The sequence below is a fragment of the Vipera berus genome, assembly GCF_964194415.1.
Source record: "Vipera berus genome assembly, chromosome: 2".
NCBI lineage: Eukaryota > Metazoa > Chordata > Lepidosauria > Squamata > Viperidae > Vipera > Vipera berus.
This window is the reverse complement of record NC_138203.1, coordinates 50,343,435-50,361,359: the sequence shown is the minus strand read 5'-3', so window position 1 is coordinate 50,361,359 and position 17,925 is coordinate 50,343,435. Positions and strand designations below refer to the sequence as shown.

The 17,925-nt window shown below is 37.4% G+C and overlaps 1 protein-coding gene across 5 annotated transcripts in view; it reads right to left on the bottom strand.

The window, feature by feature from the left end:
- The window catches only part of APC (APC regulator of WNT signaling pathway), a 79,978-nt gene that overhangs the window by 37,626 nt on the left and 24,427 nt on the right, over window positions 1-17,925 (bottom strand). For 4 of the 5 annotated variants that reach the window (XM_081320273.1, XM_081320272.1, XM_081320274.1 and 1 more), the window contains 6 exons: window positions 15,588-15,740; window positions 12,828-12,912; window positions 10,597-10,798; window positions 9,440-9,548; window positions 8,692-8,805; window positions 3,915-3,998 (listed from right to left, as the gene is read on the bottom strand). In XM_081320273.1, coding sequence (XP_081176399.1) covers window positions 3,915-3,998; window positions 8,692-8,805; window positions 9,440-9,548; window positions 10,597-10,798; window positions 12,828-12,912; window positions 15,588-15,722 — 729 coding nt within the window. In that variant the 5' untranslated portion in view covers window positions 15,723-15,740. The remainder of the gene's footprint in view (window positions 1-3,914; window positions 3,999-8,691; window positions 8,806-9,439; window positions 9,549-10,596; window positions 10,799-12,827; window positions 12,913-15,587; window positions 15,741-17,925) is intronic. The other variant, XM_081320276.1, reaches the window with a different exon arrangement.

Below are 17,925 nucleotides of genomic sequence, written 5' to 3'. Positions count from 1 at the left end.
CCAAAATAGACTTCAAATATATACTGAGATTCAGCATAAATTATGCAAATTGATGCATATTGACACAGAAAATCCAATCAACCTGTTAATGGGATCTGAACCAATTATAATAGATCCAGGAAGCTGTATTAGAGAAATAGTGGTCTGAACAGTGAACACTGCACAGTTGCTGTAAAAAAGAAAATGCCACACTTATGATCATTAAGAGAATTAAAAACAAAAAAGTTGGAGGTATACAAAATCAAGTTGGAGGTATACAAAAAAGCTGGAGGTATACAAAATCATGCAGGGTGCATATAAAAGGAAGCATGCATTTTTCTCACTCTGTTACAAGGTCAGTTCGATTTTGAAACAAAATCCAGAGAGATGTGGGACCAATATAAACTACAGATATACTTTGTGGAATTTGCTGCCAGTAGTTGTGGCAATAGCAATCAACTTGGGTGGTTCAAAAACTGAGCTGCTGGAGTCTTGGTGGGCCTGCTCCACTTCAGCAGTTTCAGCCTGCTGTTAAGCCAGGGTTCATGCTGACATGCGTGCCCTGAGAGGAGGGGTTTGTGCCAGTTTGCCCTAGACTTGTCCGTTGCCCTGATGCAAAAATCCTGATGCAACCTGCTACCTGCAGAAGCTTCTGCTTTCTTCCTAGTTCTGATACTGCCAACAAAGAACTGCCGCCAACACATGAGTCCCTCTGCCAGGGATCGCTGCTTTTTGATCTTTGAACAGCGGAGGCAAGGCAGGAGAAAGAGAAACTATGCAGCGCCAGGGCATGTTCAGTGCCTTTTGGTGCACACTGTGGCTGCACTTCTGTCTCTCCAACCCACAACTCCCAGCTCTGGCTCCAGGGCACGCCAGGCACTCTGCTTGGGGAGTTCTTCCCTGCAAAATTCCTCATGGTTCCATTGGCAAAGTTCAGCTGAGTTGGGCAAGAGGAGAGGCTGCATCTCCCAAACCAGACTGGACTGGGCTGAGAAGGAAGGAAAGGGAAAAAGAGGGGAGAGGAGATGAAGACAACAGTGAAGATCAGCTCAGGGTACTTCCGGTTTGCCAACAGCTGACAATGGACGTCTGGAGGACGGCTCCCGTCTTCCATGTCCAGATTCGCATCACTGGGGGGTCCTAAAAGGACCGAAGAGTCGCCCTGGAGGGGTGTCCAGACAGAAGGGGCTTTTGCAGAAACGCGGGGGAGCAGCAACCCCCCCCCGTTAGTGCCTGCATTCCCTTTGTACTGGTGGATAAAAGACTGACCATAGGAATATGGCCAGTTACTAGGCTGCAGACAGCCGAAGTCAAACTTACCATCAGGCAACATTAAAGCAGCATGGAAGAGACGGGGGTAAGATTCCTCTCTTATACATTAATCATCTTCTTTTCATCTAATTAAACTGTTAAGTACTTTCCCCCTGTGGAGAGGGAGGGGGAAATTTAACCCTCCCTTCAAAAGGCGGCGAACAAGCCCAGGGGTGCTTTTTGAAAAAAAACGTTAAAGAAAGAAATACTAAAAGAAAAGAATTTCCAAAGTACTTGGGGGACACCCAGTGGCTAAACATGAAATTGCAATCTGACTTTCTCTTTAAAAAAAACAAGAAACTATTTAAGAAAAACAAGATAAGAGTAACCTTGAACACCAGATGTGAATTTTCACGATGGAAGAGTTTCAAAAACAAATTCAGGCTTTGTGGGAAATATCTTACCAAACCTATCAGTTCCTTTCTACAGCTGGTGATGAAATAAGAGCTTTTGGAAAAGAATTAGAAAGCATCTCGATGAAACAAACTCAAATTCAAACTGTGACTACAATTAATATTTTATTGGGACAAAACTTAACAGAAGAAATAGAACAATCAAATACATTGGCAGAAGAATTAAATATTCAACAAATACAGGTTTTTTGAAGATTGTAATGGAGAAAATATGGAAGGAAGTTTATTTGGACAAGGACAATTATATCAAGAGGTGAAAATAATGAGAAGATTTGGTGCTGTTGGCAGATTCTTCAATCCTTCAAATGTGGAAACTGGAGGGCCACTTCAATATGATATAGTAATACAAGAATGCTTTGATGACCCTGAGGCAAAGAAGCGTAAAATGACATGGCAAAGGAAGAAAGCAAGAATAAGATTGAAGAAATATGAGCATTTTTAAGAGGCCTGAAATAGATAATATTAAAATAGACAGGATTGTATTGTAATTACGAGAGATTGTTTTGATGAGTAGATAAAAATACTGATTAACTAAATAAATAAATAAAAAATAAAATACAGATGTATGAATACTAACATTGAAATATTGAGTTTTTTAAATATGGGTTAAGATGTATATATGCTAAAAATGATAGAATGTAAATAATATACTTGGATGTAGAGACATGAAAGGATGTATTAAATGTTGAAATGGAAGAAATTTTGGTTAATTTTTAATATGTGGAAACTATAAATGAGAAACAAGAATATTATATTGTCCTCCTTCTTTGTTTTTTTCTCTCTCCTCCTTACAAATTGGTATTTTAATGACTACTATTCTAAATATTGTATAATTGATATGGATATGGAAATGAGATAAATAAGAACTGGATTACATTACCACATATTGAAGAAAATTGTGTAAAGGGAAAGGTTATTTAGCAATATGAAAATGAGAAGTCTTAAACGTTTTAATTTCAATATCAATGTAAAATTAAAGCTAGAAAAATAGATAAGGTGTTTGATGTGTTAAAGATGGAATGTTAAAATATGAAATATACTAAATATATATACCAGCCTGAGAATGACGGATGAGATTTCGTCAAAACGTTGCCCTGATACCACCAATTCTACGTGGGGAAAAACCCGAATGACCAAAGATCTACATACATACATACATATATATATATATATATATATATATATATATATATATATATATATATATATATATATATATATATATATATATATATATATATATATATATATATATATATATATATATATATATATATATATATATATATATATATATGTTTTCTTAATATAAACTATTAAATGACTGATGGGTAGCAATAAGAAATATATTAATTTAGATAAGTATTAAAGGGAAAAAGAGAGAGGAAGTATTGATTATAACTTGGAAATTTGTAATAATATGTATTTGTCTGAAATGGAACTATTGTAACCTGGACACCATGTTGCTTTTTAAAGATATTATTGTAATAATGGAAAATTAATAAAAATATATATACAAAAAAAAAGATCAGCTCAGGGTAATGGTAGGATTCAGTGGCCTCCTCATCTTAGCCATGCTGTGCAGGATGGACAAAAGGGCAACGATAGTGGGGAGATGGGGGAGCATTGAAGCAGAAGCAGTTTGCATATGGCAGGAGAGGTTGTGGCCTAATTACTACAACTGGGACTGCCTGCATGTTGTTTTAAGTCAGAGGCAACTTTTTTGTATGGCTATTGATTCTTTAAGTGACTGGAGGATCGTGCTATTAGTTGCACTGAATGTATCATATTAAAAAAGAAAAGACACTTTAAACAAACTTCTTGTCTGACTGAAACAATATAATACTGGTTTGCAAAACATTTCAAACCCAAAACAGATTTCAACTGTTTATCTTCTGAACTCAAAACAATGTTTTAAAAGTCTGAAATGGGGCAATTTTGCACTTAGGACACTTTTAAGATAGACAAAACAGTATCAGTTAGAACAGTTCAAACTCAAAACTGGATTATTTTGAGCTCAAGATGAGGCATTTTGACATTTTTCTATACCATTATAATTTAATATTACTCAGCTGCAATTTAACCAAAGCTAAAAGACTGGCATAGGTTATTAACTATTTCTATTGAATATGCTCATTATTCTGTTAATTCCTATTATTTCTTTTTATCCCATTGATGCCTGAATAAATGGCAAAAAAACCAAAAACTAACCTCTGCCTCAGCAGCTTGGGATTGCAATAGCTGTCTTATACGCAGAATATCCTTCTCAATTTGTTGAATTCTAGCCACTCGGACCTGAAACAACATGAAGTTTAAGAACTATTACAACACAGTTATTATTTCTCCTTTAAAAATTAGATATGACACAATGTAAAAGCTCTTAATGCAGTGTAAAGTTTGACTCAGAATATTTATTTATTTATTAAATTTGTTTGCTACCGATCTTGCTTCGAAATGAATATATTGCTATATATAGGAAGGAAGATAACCCTGAATTAAGACAACCTTCTAGAGAAGGAGGAGGAGGATCACTGATCACCTCCATTAGGAAAACACTTTAAAAAAAAAGATCGATATTCAAATGTTCTCTTTAAGTGATACATAAGGTCTTTTATTTCCAGCTAAAATTAATCCTACAAATATGTTTTTCCCTCAAAAAGAATAGAATAATGACAAGAATTAAATAACATTCACTGGAAATGAATGTTTCATTAAAGTTGTCCATTTGTAAACTTAATTGATATAACATAAAACTTTCTCTATCACAAGGTTCTTCTAGCAGAAAGAGGAAAGAGGGAAATGTGTTGAAAATAAATAAGCAGTCCTTGATCTACAACTGTAATGGAGCCTGCCCATTATGGATGCAGGTTATGATAACTGTTAAGTGAGACAGCCTTGCTTAATGACCCCCTAGACCAGGGGTCAGCAACCTGAAACAGTGAAAGAGCCACTCGGAAGCGGTTGCCTCACAAAAGGAAAAACTGGGAGCCGCAAAAAATGTGTGCACATGCGCGTACATGCGTGCATGTGCAGAACAGGGTTTGACTGAACAGTGGAGCCAAGGCGAGATATGCACCTACCCTGCATATTTGAATTGATTGGTTGAACTTTTTTAGTCCCACTTTTTTTTTTGGACTGCACATGGCAGAGGACTGGGAGCCACAAGAGACGGCTGAAAGAACCGCATGTGGCTCCGGAGCCGCGGGTTGCAGACCTGTGCCCTAGACTCTGCTCTCCCTGATGCCACTGATAAACCAATTCCAGGGTTGTTAAGTAAGCAGGAAGTAAAACATGGGTGGGGGAGGCCCTGAGAGGCAGGTCACCCAGCTGGGATCATAGGGGAGGCAGACAAGCAGCAAAAAGCTTTGCAAAGCCAAACACAGCCCAGCAGGGAAGAAGGACCCAATTAGATTAAGGCTGACTGCAGTGTTCCAATACCAGAGAAGCTTCCATGCTTGGCCAATGAAGCCACACTTGTAGGCTGGGTGTCTGCCCTGGCTTCCCAAAACTTTTCCTTTGTTTAATGCCCTTCCTCCTCCAGAAACCCACATTTCTTCAATATAATAAACAAACAAACAAAAAAAGTAACCTGAGGACAGAGTTCTTGATCCTTTTTTTCCCCAAAGGTTTCAAAGATTTTGACTGCCTGTCTGATTTCCTTTAGGACCCAGCTTCTGTTGTAGTTTGGTGCCCACATTTGTGCTTTAGATGCTTTTTTTAAGAGCTGAACTTTTTCTTCAGCTCCTCAAGGCAAACAAGCTGCAGGATGATATTTTTTGCTTCTTTTCCTCTACTCTTCAGCTTGGCAATGACTCAATAAGGTAAGTAACTTACAGATTTTTGTCATCACTTTCCAGGTACGCAGTAAATTAAGTGATTAAATGGATCACGATTGGAGGGCAGAAATGAAGAGTTTAGTTTGGGCACCTAATTGGAGGGGTATGTGTAAAAAGATCAACAAGTCTATCTCTTTGTTTCTTGATACAAATAACTATTTGCTGAAGGACTACAAGGGCATATTGTGAAATAAAGGTACATTAGATTATAGAACAGCCATAAAAGGTAAAGGTAAAGGTTCCCCCGCACATGCGTGCTAGTCGTTTCCAACTCTAGGGGCCAGTGCTCATCTCCGTTTCAAAGCCGAAGAGCCAGCGCTTGTCCGAGGACGTCTCCGTGGTCATGTGGCCGGCATGACTAGACGCCAAAGGCGCACGGAACGCTGTTACCTTCCCACCGTAGTGGTCCCTATTTTTCTACTTGCATTTTTACGTGCTTTCGAACTGCTAGGTTGGCAGAAGCTGGGACGAGTAACAGGCGCTCACTCTGTTACGCGGCACTCGGGATTCGACCCGCCAAACTGCCGACCTTCTGATCGACAAGCTCAGTGTCCTAACCCACTGAGCCACCACGTCCCTAGAACAGCCATATAACACCCTTAATCTTTATCAAGTCTTCTTAAGACTTTTTCTTGCTAGCTTTCCTTTGCCAATATGTACTACATACTAGAAATTTAGTCTACATCTTAAGCTCATCTACAGTCCTTTCATAGTCCAATGTTCTTTTACAATCCATGTGAATCAAACTACTGGTGATTAAAAAATATCCTTAAAAATGACCTGTTTCAAATTGTCTAATACGCCTCAAGTCATTCATTTTTTTTGCTGAGTATAGGAATCTGCTTAGAATCTTTTGGAAGATGATTCTAATAATACCCTCTTTTATATTTTATTGCTGAAAGATTACTGATACTCAAGTCAAGTTTACTACAGTCAAAGAAAGTTAAAAATTCAAAGTTAAAAATTCTAGAATAAAATCATAAATAACACATAAAATCTATATTAAAATCACAATTGGGCATCCAATCTGTCAATTACACATGGCCTAACTATACTAAAATATCAGTCCTTAAACCGTGAGGCCCATAGTTATTAAATAAATAAAATACAAAAGAATAGTAATGCAAAAGGGTTTGCTGCATTAGTTGTGTAAAATAGCTATGGTGGATTAATCACGTGTTTCTGACGAATCCCCAGAGCTGCTGTGCAGAATCTAGCCACCTGCGCTTTAATCACCGTCTATTCGTCCTTAAGCAGCCACTGGACATAAGCAGTGTCTGAACAGCCAGGACACCTATCGATTATTGGGAGGATATGCTTTTTTAAAATATCTCTATAAAAAGAATATCAAAAGAGTATGTGTCCAATGGTCTCCAGCCAGGGGTTGGATTCAAATATGTGAACAACCGGTTTACTGTGTGGATGCCATTTCCGGAAGTCCATTCTGGGCCTGGGCAACAAAAAATTAGCTATCGGTTCTGTTGAACCGGTGAGAACTGGCTGAATCCCACCACTGTCTCCACCTCTCCTGAGCCACAGGAACAGAGTCTTTTAGCCAATGGTATTTTTTTATACTTGCTGTGCAGGACAGTTGATGGAAGCGCATGGCACTGTGCAAGCAAAAATGCTTTCCGGTGTTTCTCCGTCTCCAACTGGCTAAGATAACTGGCAGGAGTAACAACATATCTAGTACAGTCTGGAGCCAGAAACAAGAAAGCTTTCCCCAAGTCCACTTGCCTCTCAATGTCCTCTACCCTTTGTTGCAAGGTTTGTTTTGCTTGCTCGTAGTTCAACTTGAGTATTGAGGCTGCAGAGAAACCTAGTTTGGCAAGGTTTCAATGGCCTTGATCCATGAAGAGGAGAATTTGTCTTGGAGGATTAATGGAGCAAGGCCTTGCCGAAAAAAAATTAAGCTTTAGCCAAAGATTTAAAGAAGCTATACAGATTCTCGCTTTGACTTTTATCAATTCTGTCTCCAGGCACAGAAGTGCATTTGAGACAAAACGCGGCATCTGGGGAATCGCTCTAATAAATTTGTATTGAACTCTTTCCAATGGTGTGAAACACTAAGCTGAGGGTCCGAGCAAGGTCCTGTAAAGAAGCTGTGCTAGCAACTTGCCCTGAAAGAAGTTAATTGCGGCAGGAACATAGTATCCTCCCTTTGTGCAGAAAAAATTGAGAATAGCATTCGCTGATCTTCAGCCAGAGGCAGCCGCATATTCTCGATCCGGTGGCATGGATGACCACCCCTAGATACTTAAAGGTGGTTACTCGTTCTATAATATGGCCATTAAGATACCATGAAAAGAGTTTTGGCCTTTTCGCAAAGGCCATAACCTTGGTTTTCTGGTAATTTATGTCTAGTTTACTGTAATTACAATACTGGACGAGGGCTCGCAAGGCTGTTTTGAGTCCTACAGGTGTCTTGGAGAGGATCACAGCATCATCTGCCTCGATCACCTATTTTTTTGGGGTGGTAATTTGATTTATTTAACCATTTTACCATGTTATTAATATAGAAGTTGAATACAACATTATGCTATACTGCTATTCTACATTCTGGTCTATAATGCCTTAAAAACTGATCTCAACTCTAAACACACCTTTTTATATACAGGCTGATAAAATTCAGGATCCTTTTTGAGACTTAACCTTTCCTCAAAAGAGAAGATCTCAGGTTCATTCTGACTATAGATTCCATAGACTCATTGTTTTGGTCAATCCTGTCAGTATGAAAGAAAATAAACCTTTAAACTAAGAAATCCAGTGGCTCCTTGATCTCTCTTACCTGTACATATAAGAGAGATCTTATATCTGCTGGCTTATCTCTCTTTGGTAAGAAGAGTGAGAAAAGGAATTGCAGGGAACAGACAGACAAAAGTACTAAGCAGAGAAAGATTATGTAAGAAGAAAAATAAGCAACTTATTTTACTTTTCTTTGAGCGAAATTGAGCAGTCACCTCATGCTATGTCAGTATTCTACTGTATTTAATACCACTGTTTCTGTTCTGTTGTTTTTTTTTGAACCACAGTTGTTAATTTTACTGCACAATTATTAAATATATCATTTGAAAACAAAGGCACTTTCTCAGGCAGGTACACCTTTGAATTGTTGCTAAATTGTTACTGAACTGATGTGCAGAAGAGATTACCTGTGCTCTCTTCTCCATGTCCTGACATGTACCAAGTTGTTCTTCCATGGCAGCTCTGATCTGTCTTGCCTCATATTCCAATTGCCTTCTATTCATGTCAGTCTGCAATGAAAACTAAAAAACACATGAAATACAATACTTCCAATGAAGAATAATGCTAATATCCCATAATAAACTAAAGAAATTTAAGTATGGGAATCCAATGTTTATAAAGGTTAAAGCTAATTAATGTCCTTTTCCCAATATGACATACCTAGATATACACAGAAAGACTGAGAAAAATCTATAAACGTATTTTATTTTTATTTTATTTATTTTAATTCCATTTATATCCCGCCCTTCTCCGAAGACTCAGGGCGGCTTACAAGCTTAGCAGTGGCCTTCATTCTATGTATATGCCTGCTTATTAGGGCTTTCACACACACCCCAAGCGGCATTATTACAAAGTCAGCTTAATTGCCCCCAACAATCTGGGTCCTCATTTTACCTACCTCGGAAGGATGGAAGGCTGAGTCAACCTTGAGCCTGGTGGGATGCGAACCTGCACTAATTGCAGGCAGCAGGTATTACTTAAGGAGGCATTAGCCCACTGCTCCACCAAGGCTCTGAAGACTGTTAAAAAATATTCCCAATGTATTTCTGTAGACTTTAATCTTGTCCTTAAAATATCTGAAATAATGTCGTATCTCAACTGGTACATTTTAATTTAAATAATACTTATTATATGTGTACAGTTGTTACCACTTACATTTTCAGTAAGAGGAAGACTATCTATCCTTTTAGTCAAATTCTGAAGCTGAGCATAATACCAGTCTTTTTCCTTTTCTTCCTTTTCAAGCTCAGCAAGCAAGAGAGATCTAGAGATGAAGAAACGAGGATTGTATCATTTATTACTCTACATTAACCAATATATGACAGGTAATAGTTATATAAGTGAATCATTTTTGATTTCCATAATCATCCATGAACTTCTCTAAGATGAGCCAATGAGGTTCATGGTGCAGAGTACAAATTTAAATGTACCCTCACCCCAATCCAAATTCAATATTCTATCGCTTATGCTTACTCCATTCTCATCTTAATTGAATCTTACCTCATCTTGATTTGATGTTAATCTTGATAGTGTTGTAGATTTATTTGGATTGATACATTCTAATTTGTTGTTACTTAACAATATCAATATGTGGTTAGGGAATACTAATTTAAAAATTAGAAAAGGGCTATCTTAAATTTTATATTTTCATACTGTCTTTTTATCTACAGTTTAATAACTTGTTATTTTTCAAGTGGAAGATAATGTTTCACAGCTGCTCAGAATTTCAACAATACATAAAATTCATATTTATTCAGCATGTCAAAAATTCAGAAAATGCCTAAGTTGTCTCTGCTGGTGTGTCATACTCCGCGCTACCCCCAGCCCCCTGACAAAGCCCTCCAGATTTCCTTTCTTTCAGACTCCAGAATCGTTCCAGAGGGCCCTGCTATTGCAGGGCTTCTGGAAATTCAGAAAATTGTGCAAGAATGCTTCCTCAATTTTCAGACACCGTAGGGTTGTCATAGATTTGCCATCACTGGCGTAAAAGCACAATATGTGAAAGCAAAATTAGCTCCACATCTAATTCACAGCATCCAACTTAGATGAACTCTATGCAAGAAGCTTCACTAACATAACTTGAAACATACATTTTCAGACTTGGGGAAATTATAAATAAGATTTCTTCAACATGCCATGCACGCAATAAGTATTGTTGTGTGGGGAGGGAGGGAGGGAGGGAGGGAGGGAGGGAGGGAGGGAAGGAAGGAAGGAAGGAAGGAAGGAAGGAAGGAAGGAAGGAAGGAAGGAAGGAAGGGGTACAACTAATTGAAAGTTTCAGATTGATATAAATCAGATTGATTAAAAATTACCTCTCTTTCTCTAGTTCTTCTAGATAACCAGTGCTTTCTCTACTTCCATTCATAAAACCTCTTCTGGGAAATGATCCCATGGGAACAGGGCTGCATTCACCTGATCGACTGGAAACTGATCCTTCTCTGCTTCCGTATGAACGCATGGATATCTTTGGCCTTAGCTTCACTCCAGGGAAGTTATTGCTATCCAAATTCAGTTCTGAACAGGAAAAAAAAGAAAAAAAGTCTTGTATGATTTTTTTTTCTATTATACCATTCCCTGTTCAGGTAAGCAATGTTATTCAAAAGGCAGAAAAGGAATATAGGTTGTTCTTGACTCACTAACATAATGGAGCATGCCCACTGTGGTAGGAAGTTGTGACAGCCATTAAGTCAAGAACCCACATGATCTCATCACTTACAACCCCTCATTTTTGCTCTCCTGATGTGATTGTTAAACAAATGCATGGGTCGTTAATCAGAGCAGGGGGACCTTAGGGGAAGGCCCTAGGAGGCTAGCACAGGCCCTGCCCAAGATCTCCCAAGGCCTCCCCACTCCCAGGGCATCCTGTGCTCTGCTTCTTGCTCACTGGGGTCCCTGCAGGCCTTGGGCCTGCTTCCCATCCACTGGGACCCACTTTCTCTTCCTCACCCCGCATGAGCCATTGAACACTTGCCTTTCAAAGATCTCTGGAGCTTAGGTTAGGGAAGGAGGGCAGGTCACTCCATTGCTGGGCAGCGTGGCACAATCCCAGAAATGGCAACATTTTCTGAATGGCCACAGTTCAATGCAGAATGCAGCTGTGGAACGCTGTAGAACTTGTGTTAGGGAAGCAAAGAAAGCTGCTCCGTTGCTGGGCAGCACAACATGATCCTGGAAACAGCCGCCATTTTTTGGGTGGCCACAATTCAATGCAGTTACTCGGAAAATGGCAGTCTCTACAAGGATTGTATCACATGGCCCAGCAATGGAATGGCCTGTTCTCCTTCCTTAACCCAAGCTTTGCAGATCTTTGAAAGATAAATGAGGAGGGTGTGGGCCCAGGGTCTGCAAGGACCAGGGGAGATAGAGAGGGGGGGCACTGCAGTGTGCATGTGGCTGGCTGTAAGGGTGAATGGCTGTGGGGGAGCTCCGGCATCTATAACTTTGGGACTGGGTTGTAAGTAGTTTTTGGGGTCTGCTGTAACTTTGAACAGTCGCCAAATGACAAGTCATACATTGAGAACCACCTGTAAGAAATAAACAAAAAAAACCCCAAAACCTCAAGGCAATCAGTAAGAGAAAATAAAAGGTATACTGCTTAATCTAGTTTGCCCCAGCATTCTCCCTTATCTGTCCATGCCTTCCTGTCCTTGAAAACTATCCTTCTACCATGTCTGTGCACTGGCTGGTTCATACACTGCCTTTTTTCTTTAAACACTTCAATAGTCACCTTTCTCTCAACCATTCTGTAATTTGAACACACATTTTTTCAATTCAGAACCATTCTTTCCCTTCTCTTTTCTTCTTTCATTATTTCTTTCTAGGTACCCATTTCTATTGCATTCACATATTCATTTCTTAACAAGCATTCATTCCTCACATAAAGTCATCTGTCTTCACACTACCACTACCCTTCTTTGCAATTGTTTTTAATGCATAAGCTTTGACAGATTATTGAAACAGAAATCACACAAGAACACTGTAAAAATACTATTACTACTACATTTTTACTAGTATTTGTATCTCTTAAAATTTCTCCAGCTATTTCTCTGTCTTTAGGAAATATTCCAACAAGATATATCAATTTATCTACTTGCCCCAGTTTGTCAGTAGTTTGAATTTTTCTTCCAGATAAAGAGATAAAAGTAGGCAACAAATCTTCTAATACTTCATAAAGACAGAAAATTTTCCTACTAAATTAAAATTAGTGTCAATTGGATTAGATTTATTCAGCTCTTTTCTCTTCTACTAAATAATATTTTATTAGGAATCTCACAAAAGGAATACATGTTTTCAAGCTGCCAGAATGGAAATTTATTCAGTACTAAATATTACTATATCTAAACATATAAACTTTATAAGTATGAAAGTTAAATTGCCAGTGTTTTCATATTTGCGTGATAATTTGAGAAACATTTTTTTTGTGGCGGGGGGGGGCAGAATATATCTTTGGCTCACAGTGTTCATTCACCCTGTCTGATCTCACAGAAAGAATTCATGGAAAATATTTGCTTTGCTAACTAGTGTAGCTTTCTCCCACGTTTACCTTTAAGACGTTCCAGCAAATCAATCTGACCAGATGAAGCCATTGCCTCATCTTCAATACTTCCTTGCAATTGCTTCAATACCTCCTGAAATATAAGGAACAGCATTTAAAAAATTAAGCAAGAATGAAATATAAAAGTTACTGTTTTATAGTGCACCCACTTTCAAACACATCTTTTGAATTAGGTAAGAACATGTACAGAATTATTTTATTTAGAATGAGAAATTAAATAATAAAAAATGCTGCACATCTTTAATTCCCAATAGCTATTATTTATTTTTAGTACAGATTGATAATTTTTCAAGGAATGTATATATGATGTCTTAATACTTTTTACAGCATGCAATATGTACATTAGAAAAAGAACTGTGCTTTTAGAATGAAAAAAGATCAATTCATGTGCATTACAATAAAAATATTATGAAATCCTATTAATGTCTTAAAATTAAAATTATTATACTCAATTGCTAAATAAAATATAATAGAAAAAGCAGATAGTGCTTATATTTGGAGTTATAGTTTGGATCTTAACTTCATATTTCATTATTCAGCAGAGATAATTTTTTGTTGTTTTATTTTATGACATGGACATATCTCTTCTTCAAGTCTATGTTAACATATGATAACATGACTTCAAGATGGCCAGCTATTCAACTTCATTCACCAAACCTTTCTTATAATTGACATCTTGATTATGTTATAGGATGGTTGAAGGCACTGAGCATAATCTTTTTGATGCTTTTAAACATATTTTAAAATATGAATTCATAAAATTCTAAATTCTGTTTTGTATGCAGAAGATGCAGCTACCAATCAACAGTGGTTTCTTCCTTTCTGTAGCATATTGACATACATTTTTATATATCCACTGTGTTCTCTTGTTGTGCATATGATCACCAGATTTAAAGTCCAAAGGACATATTTCAAATCTGATTTCTCATTCCTGATGCTGAACACCTGGTCAATTGAGTAGAAGAATGATAGAACCATTTCTTCCCCAATTCCCCAAGAATACTCTGCACCAATATTAATTAATTGGTTAATATGTAATAGAAATCTTCTGATCACCACTAGTGAGCAGCTGTTCAAGAGGTGACATACTGCAACTCTTGTAGAAGAGAAATAAAAATTCAGAAAATCACTACAGTACTGAGTAGTGATTTAAAAAACCTAACCTTTTCTTATTACAGAGCAAAGAATGAAAGGAAGCTTATGGGTTCAATACTACATGACTAAGAAATTTGGGGTATGTTTGTCATGCATCTACCAAACCACCTTCTCCCTCCTTTTCAACTTCAGAATAAAGTAGGGAGGGATGGAGATAATAGTGCAGTTGTAATTGGTCCTTACATCAATTGCTCAATTCTTATTTCTGTGTATTTAAAATTAGAAGGGTCCTATTAAACAAGTACTTAAAACCGAGGAAGCAAGGTTTCTTGGACTATTTACTGCTAACTTGTTTAATTAACAATAAACAACAGTCCAAGGAATCACCAAGACTACTCCCTCCAATACTGACAGAGCAAACCATTAGTACAGGGGTAGGCAACCTTGGCTCTTTTATAACTCGTGGACTTCAACTCCCAGAATTCCTGAGCCAGCAGTCCACGAGTCATAAAAAAGTCAAGGTTGCCTACCCCTGCACTAGTATATAAAACAAGAGCTCCTATTAGCACTGATGATGTTAACTTAGTTTGATAATGAAACATGTGCAAGAAAACAACCAAGGTCAGAGAGGACCAAGGACACCACAGTTTAAAATATTCTCATCTATCGGTAAAACATAACAATGCTTGGTAAGGTACTCATGGTGCTTTGCTGATTCTTGCTTATTTACAAAAATGCCACATTATGGGGTTATTTAACCTTACGCTTTATTCCCTAGAATTCCTTCATTATTAAATGATAAATCTAAGATTTTGAGCTTCAAGGTCTGAAAAGTTAAAAAAAGAAAAAGCCAATGAGGCTTCATACAGTCCTACCAAACTGGGGTTTAAAATAATGTGTGGAGTAATTTATAGAGAGAAATTCAGGAGCCCATTGAGGCTGCTTCACCCCTAGCTGGATGCTGGGATAGATATATAATACTAAAAGTATAATCCTCAAAGGGAGATTAGATATAAATGTTAAAACATAGAAGCTGCAACACGAACAGTACCTATATACAAATTATTCAATTCCAAATAATTCTGGGTCTTCCCTGAAGTAAACTTCAATGCCTTTCTCAGTGCAATAACACACTGAAGATATAACCAGACAACCTTTACACACAGAAGATGCCCCTGTTGTCTCTGATGAAATTGAAACCTTAGGACAGGAGTCTTCAAACTTGGCCCTTTTATGACTTGTGGACTTCAACTCCCAGAATTCCTCAGCCAGCATAAAAGGGCCAGGTTTGAAGACCCCTGGCTTAGAACATGTTTTCCTAAAGTGAAGATTTTACAAGGAATTGATCTCAACCTAAAGATACAAAGCACATGAAGAAGCAGCTCACACCATTAATAGGGCAGAATTGCCAATTATTTTATTTAAGAAATTGTATATGGATATTACCTTAAACAGTTGAGAGAATATAAATGCACACACACTGAGAGACACACACACAAATACAAGAGGTGTGATACAACAGAGATTTTAAAGGGAAAATCAATTATTTAAAAGGACAAAGCTCAATATCCATTGCATTATGGGAAAAATCACAGAACTATGCAATCCGAAGCACAATCCCAAAGTGCTTTTAAAGTAAAATTATTTCCATACCTTCATATTAGATGCTTCAGTTTCCAGTTTTGTAAGATGGTTTGAATTATCTTCCAGTTCTTGTCGAAGATTTGAGTTCTCCATTTTTAATGCCTCTACTTGTTTTAACAACTGATCATATGACACTGCAGCCATTCTGGGCTACCCCAGGACCTGAAGCAAATAGAGAATAAACATTTGATTTCATTTGCTCCAAGAAACATACCATGAATTATTTTTAAAACAGAACATTACTTCCCACCTAAATAATTTATCATTGCAGTTTTTATATATTGTAAAAATGTCTTGGAACTTCAAGTAATTCCCTATTTAAGTACAAAGTACAGAGCAGATCTGCTTACTTTCAGCCCAGAGTTGGCTGAAAGATGGACAGCTATATACTGTAAATGTTTTAAATAAATAAATAAAATAAACTCTTGAATGACTTTACTTCAGACAATAACATTTAAGACAATATCACAATATTCAGTAATGAGAAGTTTCCAATCCAAATTTTAGTATACAGCATGCATTTCCATATAGACAAGTAGTATGTCTGAATTCATTTTCAAAATAATTCAGAACCAATAAATATGCTGTAATAAATAGATAAGCCCCTTAATTTAATGTACTAAATGTAAAGCACACTCAATTTATCACTGTGGAAAAAGGAATGAAAGTGAAATATTAAAGTTCAAAGTGAGCTGAGTTTGCAAGAGACACAAAAAAATAAAAAGAGTACCTTAAAAATAAAAGGAAAGTCAGAGAGGATTGTAGGTTCAGCGTGAGAAAACAGTATGAATTGATAATGGGTGATGACGAGAAGACAAAACTTCTGAACTCCTATTTTATGCATATCTTTTTTCAAAACAGAAATAATGCCCTACTTGGTCATTCTTCCACTGAGAGAACAAAAATGTTTTAGGATGGGCAAAGAGACGCGTAACAGACCTGCCACTAATTCAGCACTATTGTAAATTTGAACAGTTGCTGAACAAATGTTCAGATCAAGGTCCTAATCGCTATGTCTCAGGGTACAGAAGGAACTAAAAGAAGCAATCATAGGAACACTTTTAGTGATCTTTGAGAACTCCTGTGGTACTCATGAGGTCACAGAAGTCTGACAGAAGGCAAATGTCATCCCAATCTTCACAAAAGGGAAGAAAGAAGAGAAAGGAAACTACAGACTTGTCAGCTTGATATTTATGCTGGACAAGATTTGTAAAATGATGATCAAACAGTATGTTTATAAAGACTTGGATTAGCTGTGCTACAAGTAGTAGTAGTTAGAATGGGTTTGTTATAAAGAAACTGTGCCTAACTAATCTAATTTTTATCTGTGAAAGTGATAAACTTAGTAGGTCAGAAGAATGATGTAGACATGGTGTGTCTGGATTTCAGTAAAGCTTTTGATAGAACACCTCATTATATTTGCATTAAAATTATTGTATAACATGACCTAGAGCTGACTCAGGAATTCTGGGAGTTGAAGTCCATGAGTCATAAAAGAGCCGAGGTTGCCTACCCCTGGCCTAGATGATACATACTACTGTTAAGACTCAAGAGTTGATTAAATAACTGTATTCAAAGAGTGCTCATAAATGGTTCTAACTTCAGCTTGAAAAGAAATATTGGGGAAAAAATGCCCCGGGCCTCTATTTTAGACCATACACTGTTTAACATAAAAAATATATTTATAAAGTTTGCAGACAATTGGGAAGGGTGGCTAACGTTTACATAAAAGACAGATTCAAAACAATCAAGATAGACTTGAGCAGTAGGCTGAAATGAACAATTTAACTGATAAAATGCAAAATTCTGATAAAAAAATGTACAGGAAAACTATAAGGCACAATTATAAGATGGGTAAGGCTTGGCTTACATGACCACAAATCAAATGTGAGTTAGCAGTGTAATGCAACTGCTAAAAAGGCAAATCCTATCTTGAGATGCATCCCCAGGAATACAGAATCCAGATCATGGAAAGTAACTGTGACTGTGACCAGGCCTCGCTTGTGGAGTACTGTCTCCAGCTCTGAGCACCATACTTCATAAATGACAATGATAATTTGAAGTAAGAGGCTGAGAGGTCTGGAAACTAAATCCTATAAGGCAGCGGTCCCCAACCTTTCCGGCTCCATGGATCGGCAGTGGCAAGGGTGGCAGGGGAGAAGGTATGGGTTCATGCACATAACTTAATCCCACATGTGCGCAAATGAAACTTTGTGTGGTCATCTGCCCCTTGAGAAGCTCGGTTCCCAACGGGCTGCAGCCTGGAGGTTGGAGACCCCTGCTATATGGAATGGTTAAAAGATCTAGATATGTTTATCTTATAGAAAAGATGGCTGACAGCAGTCAT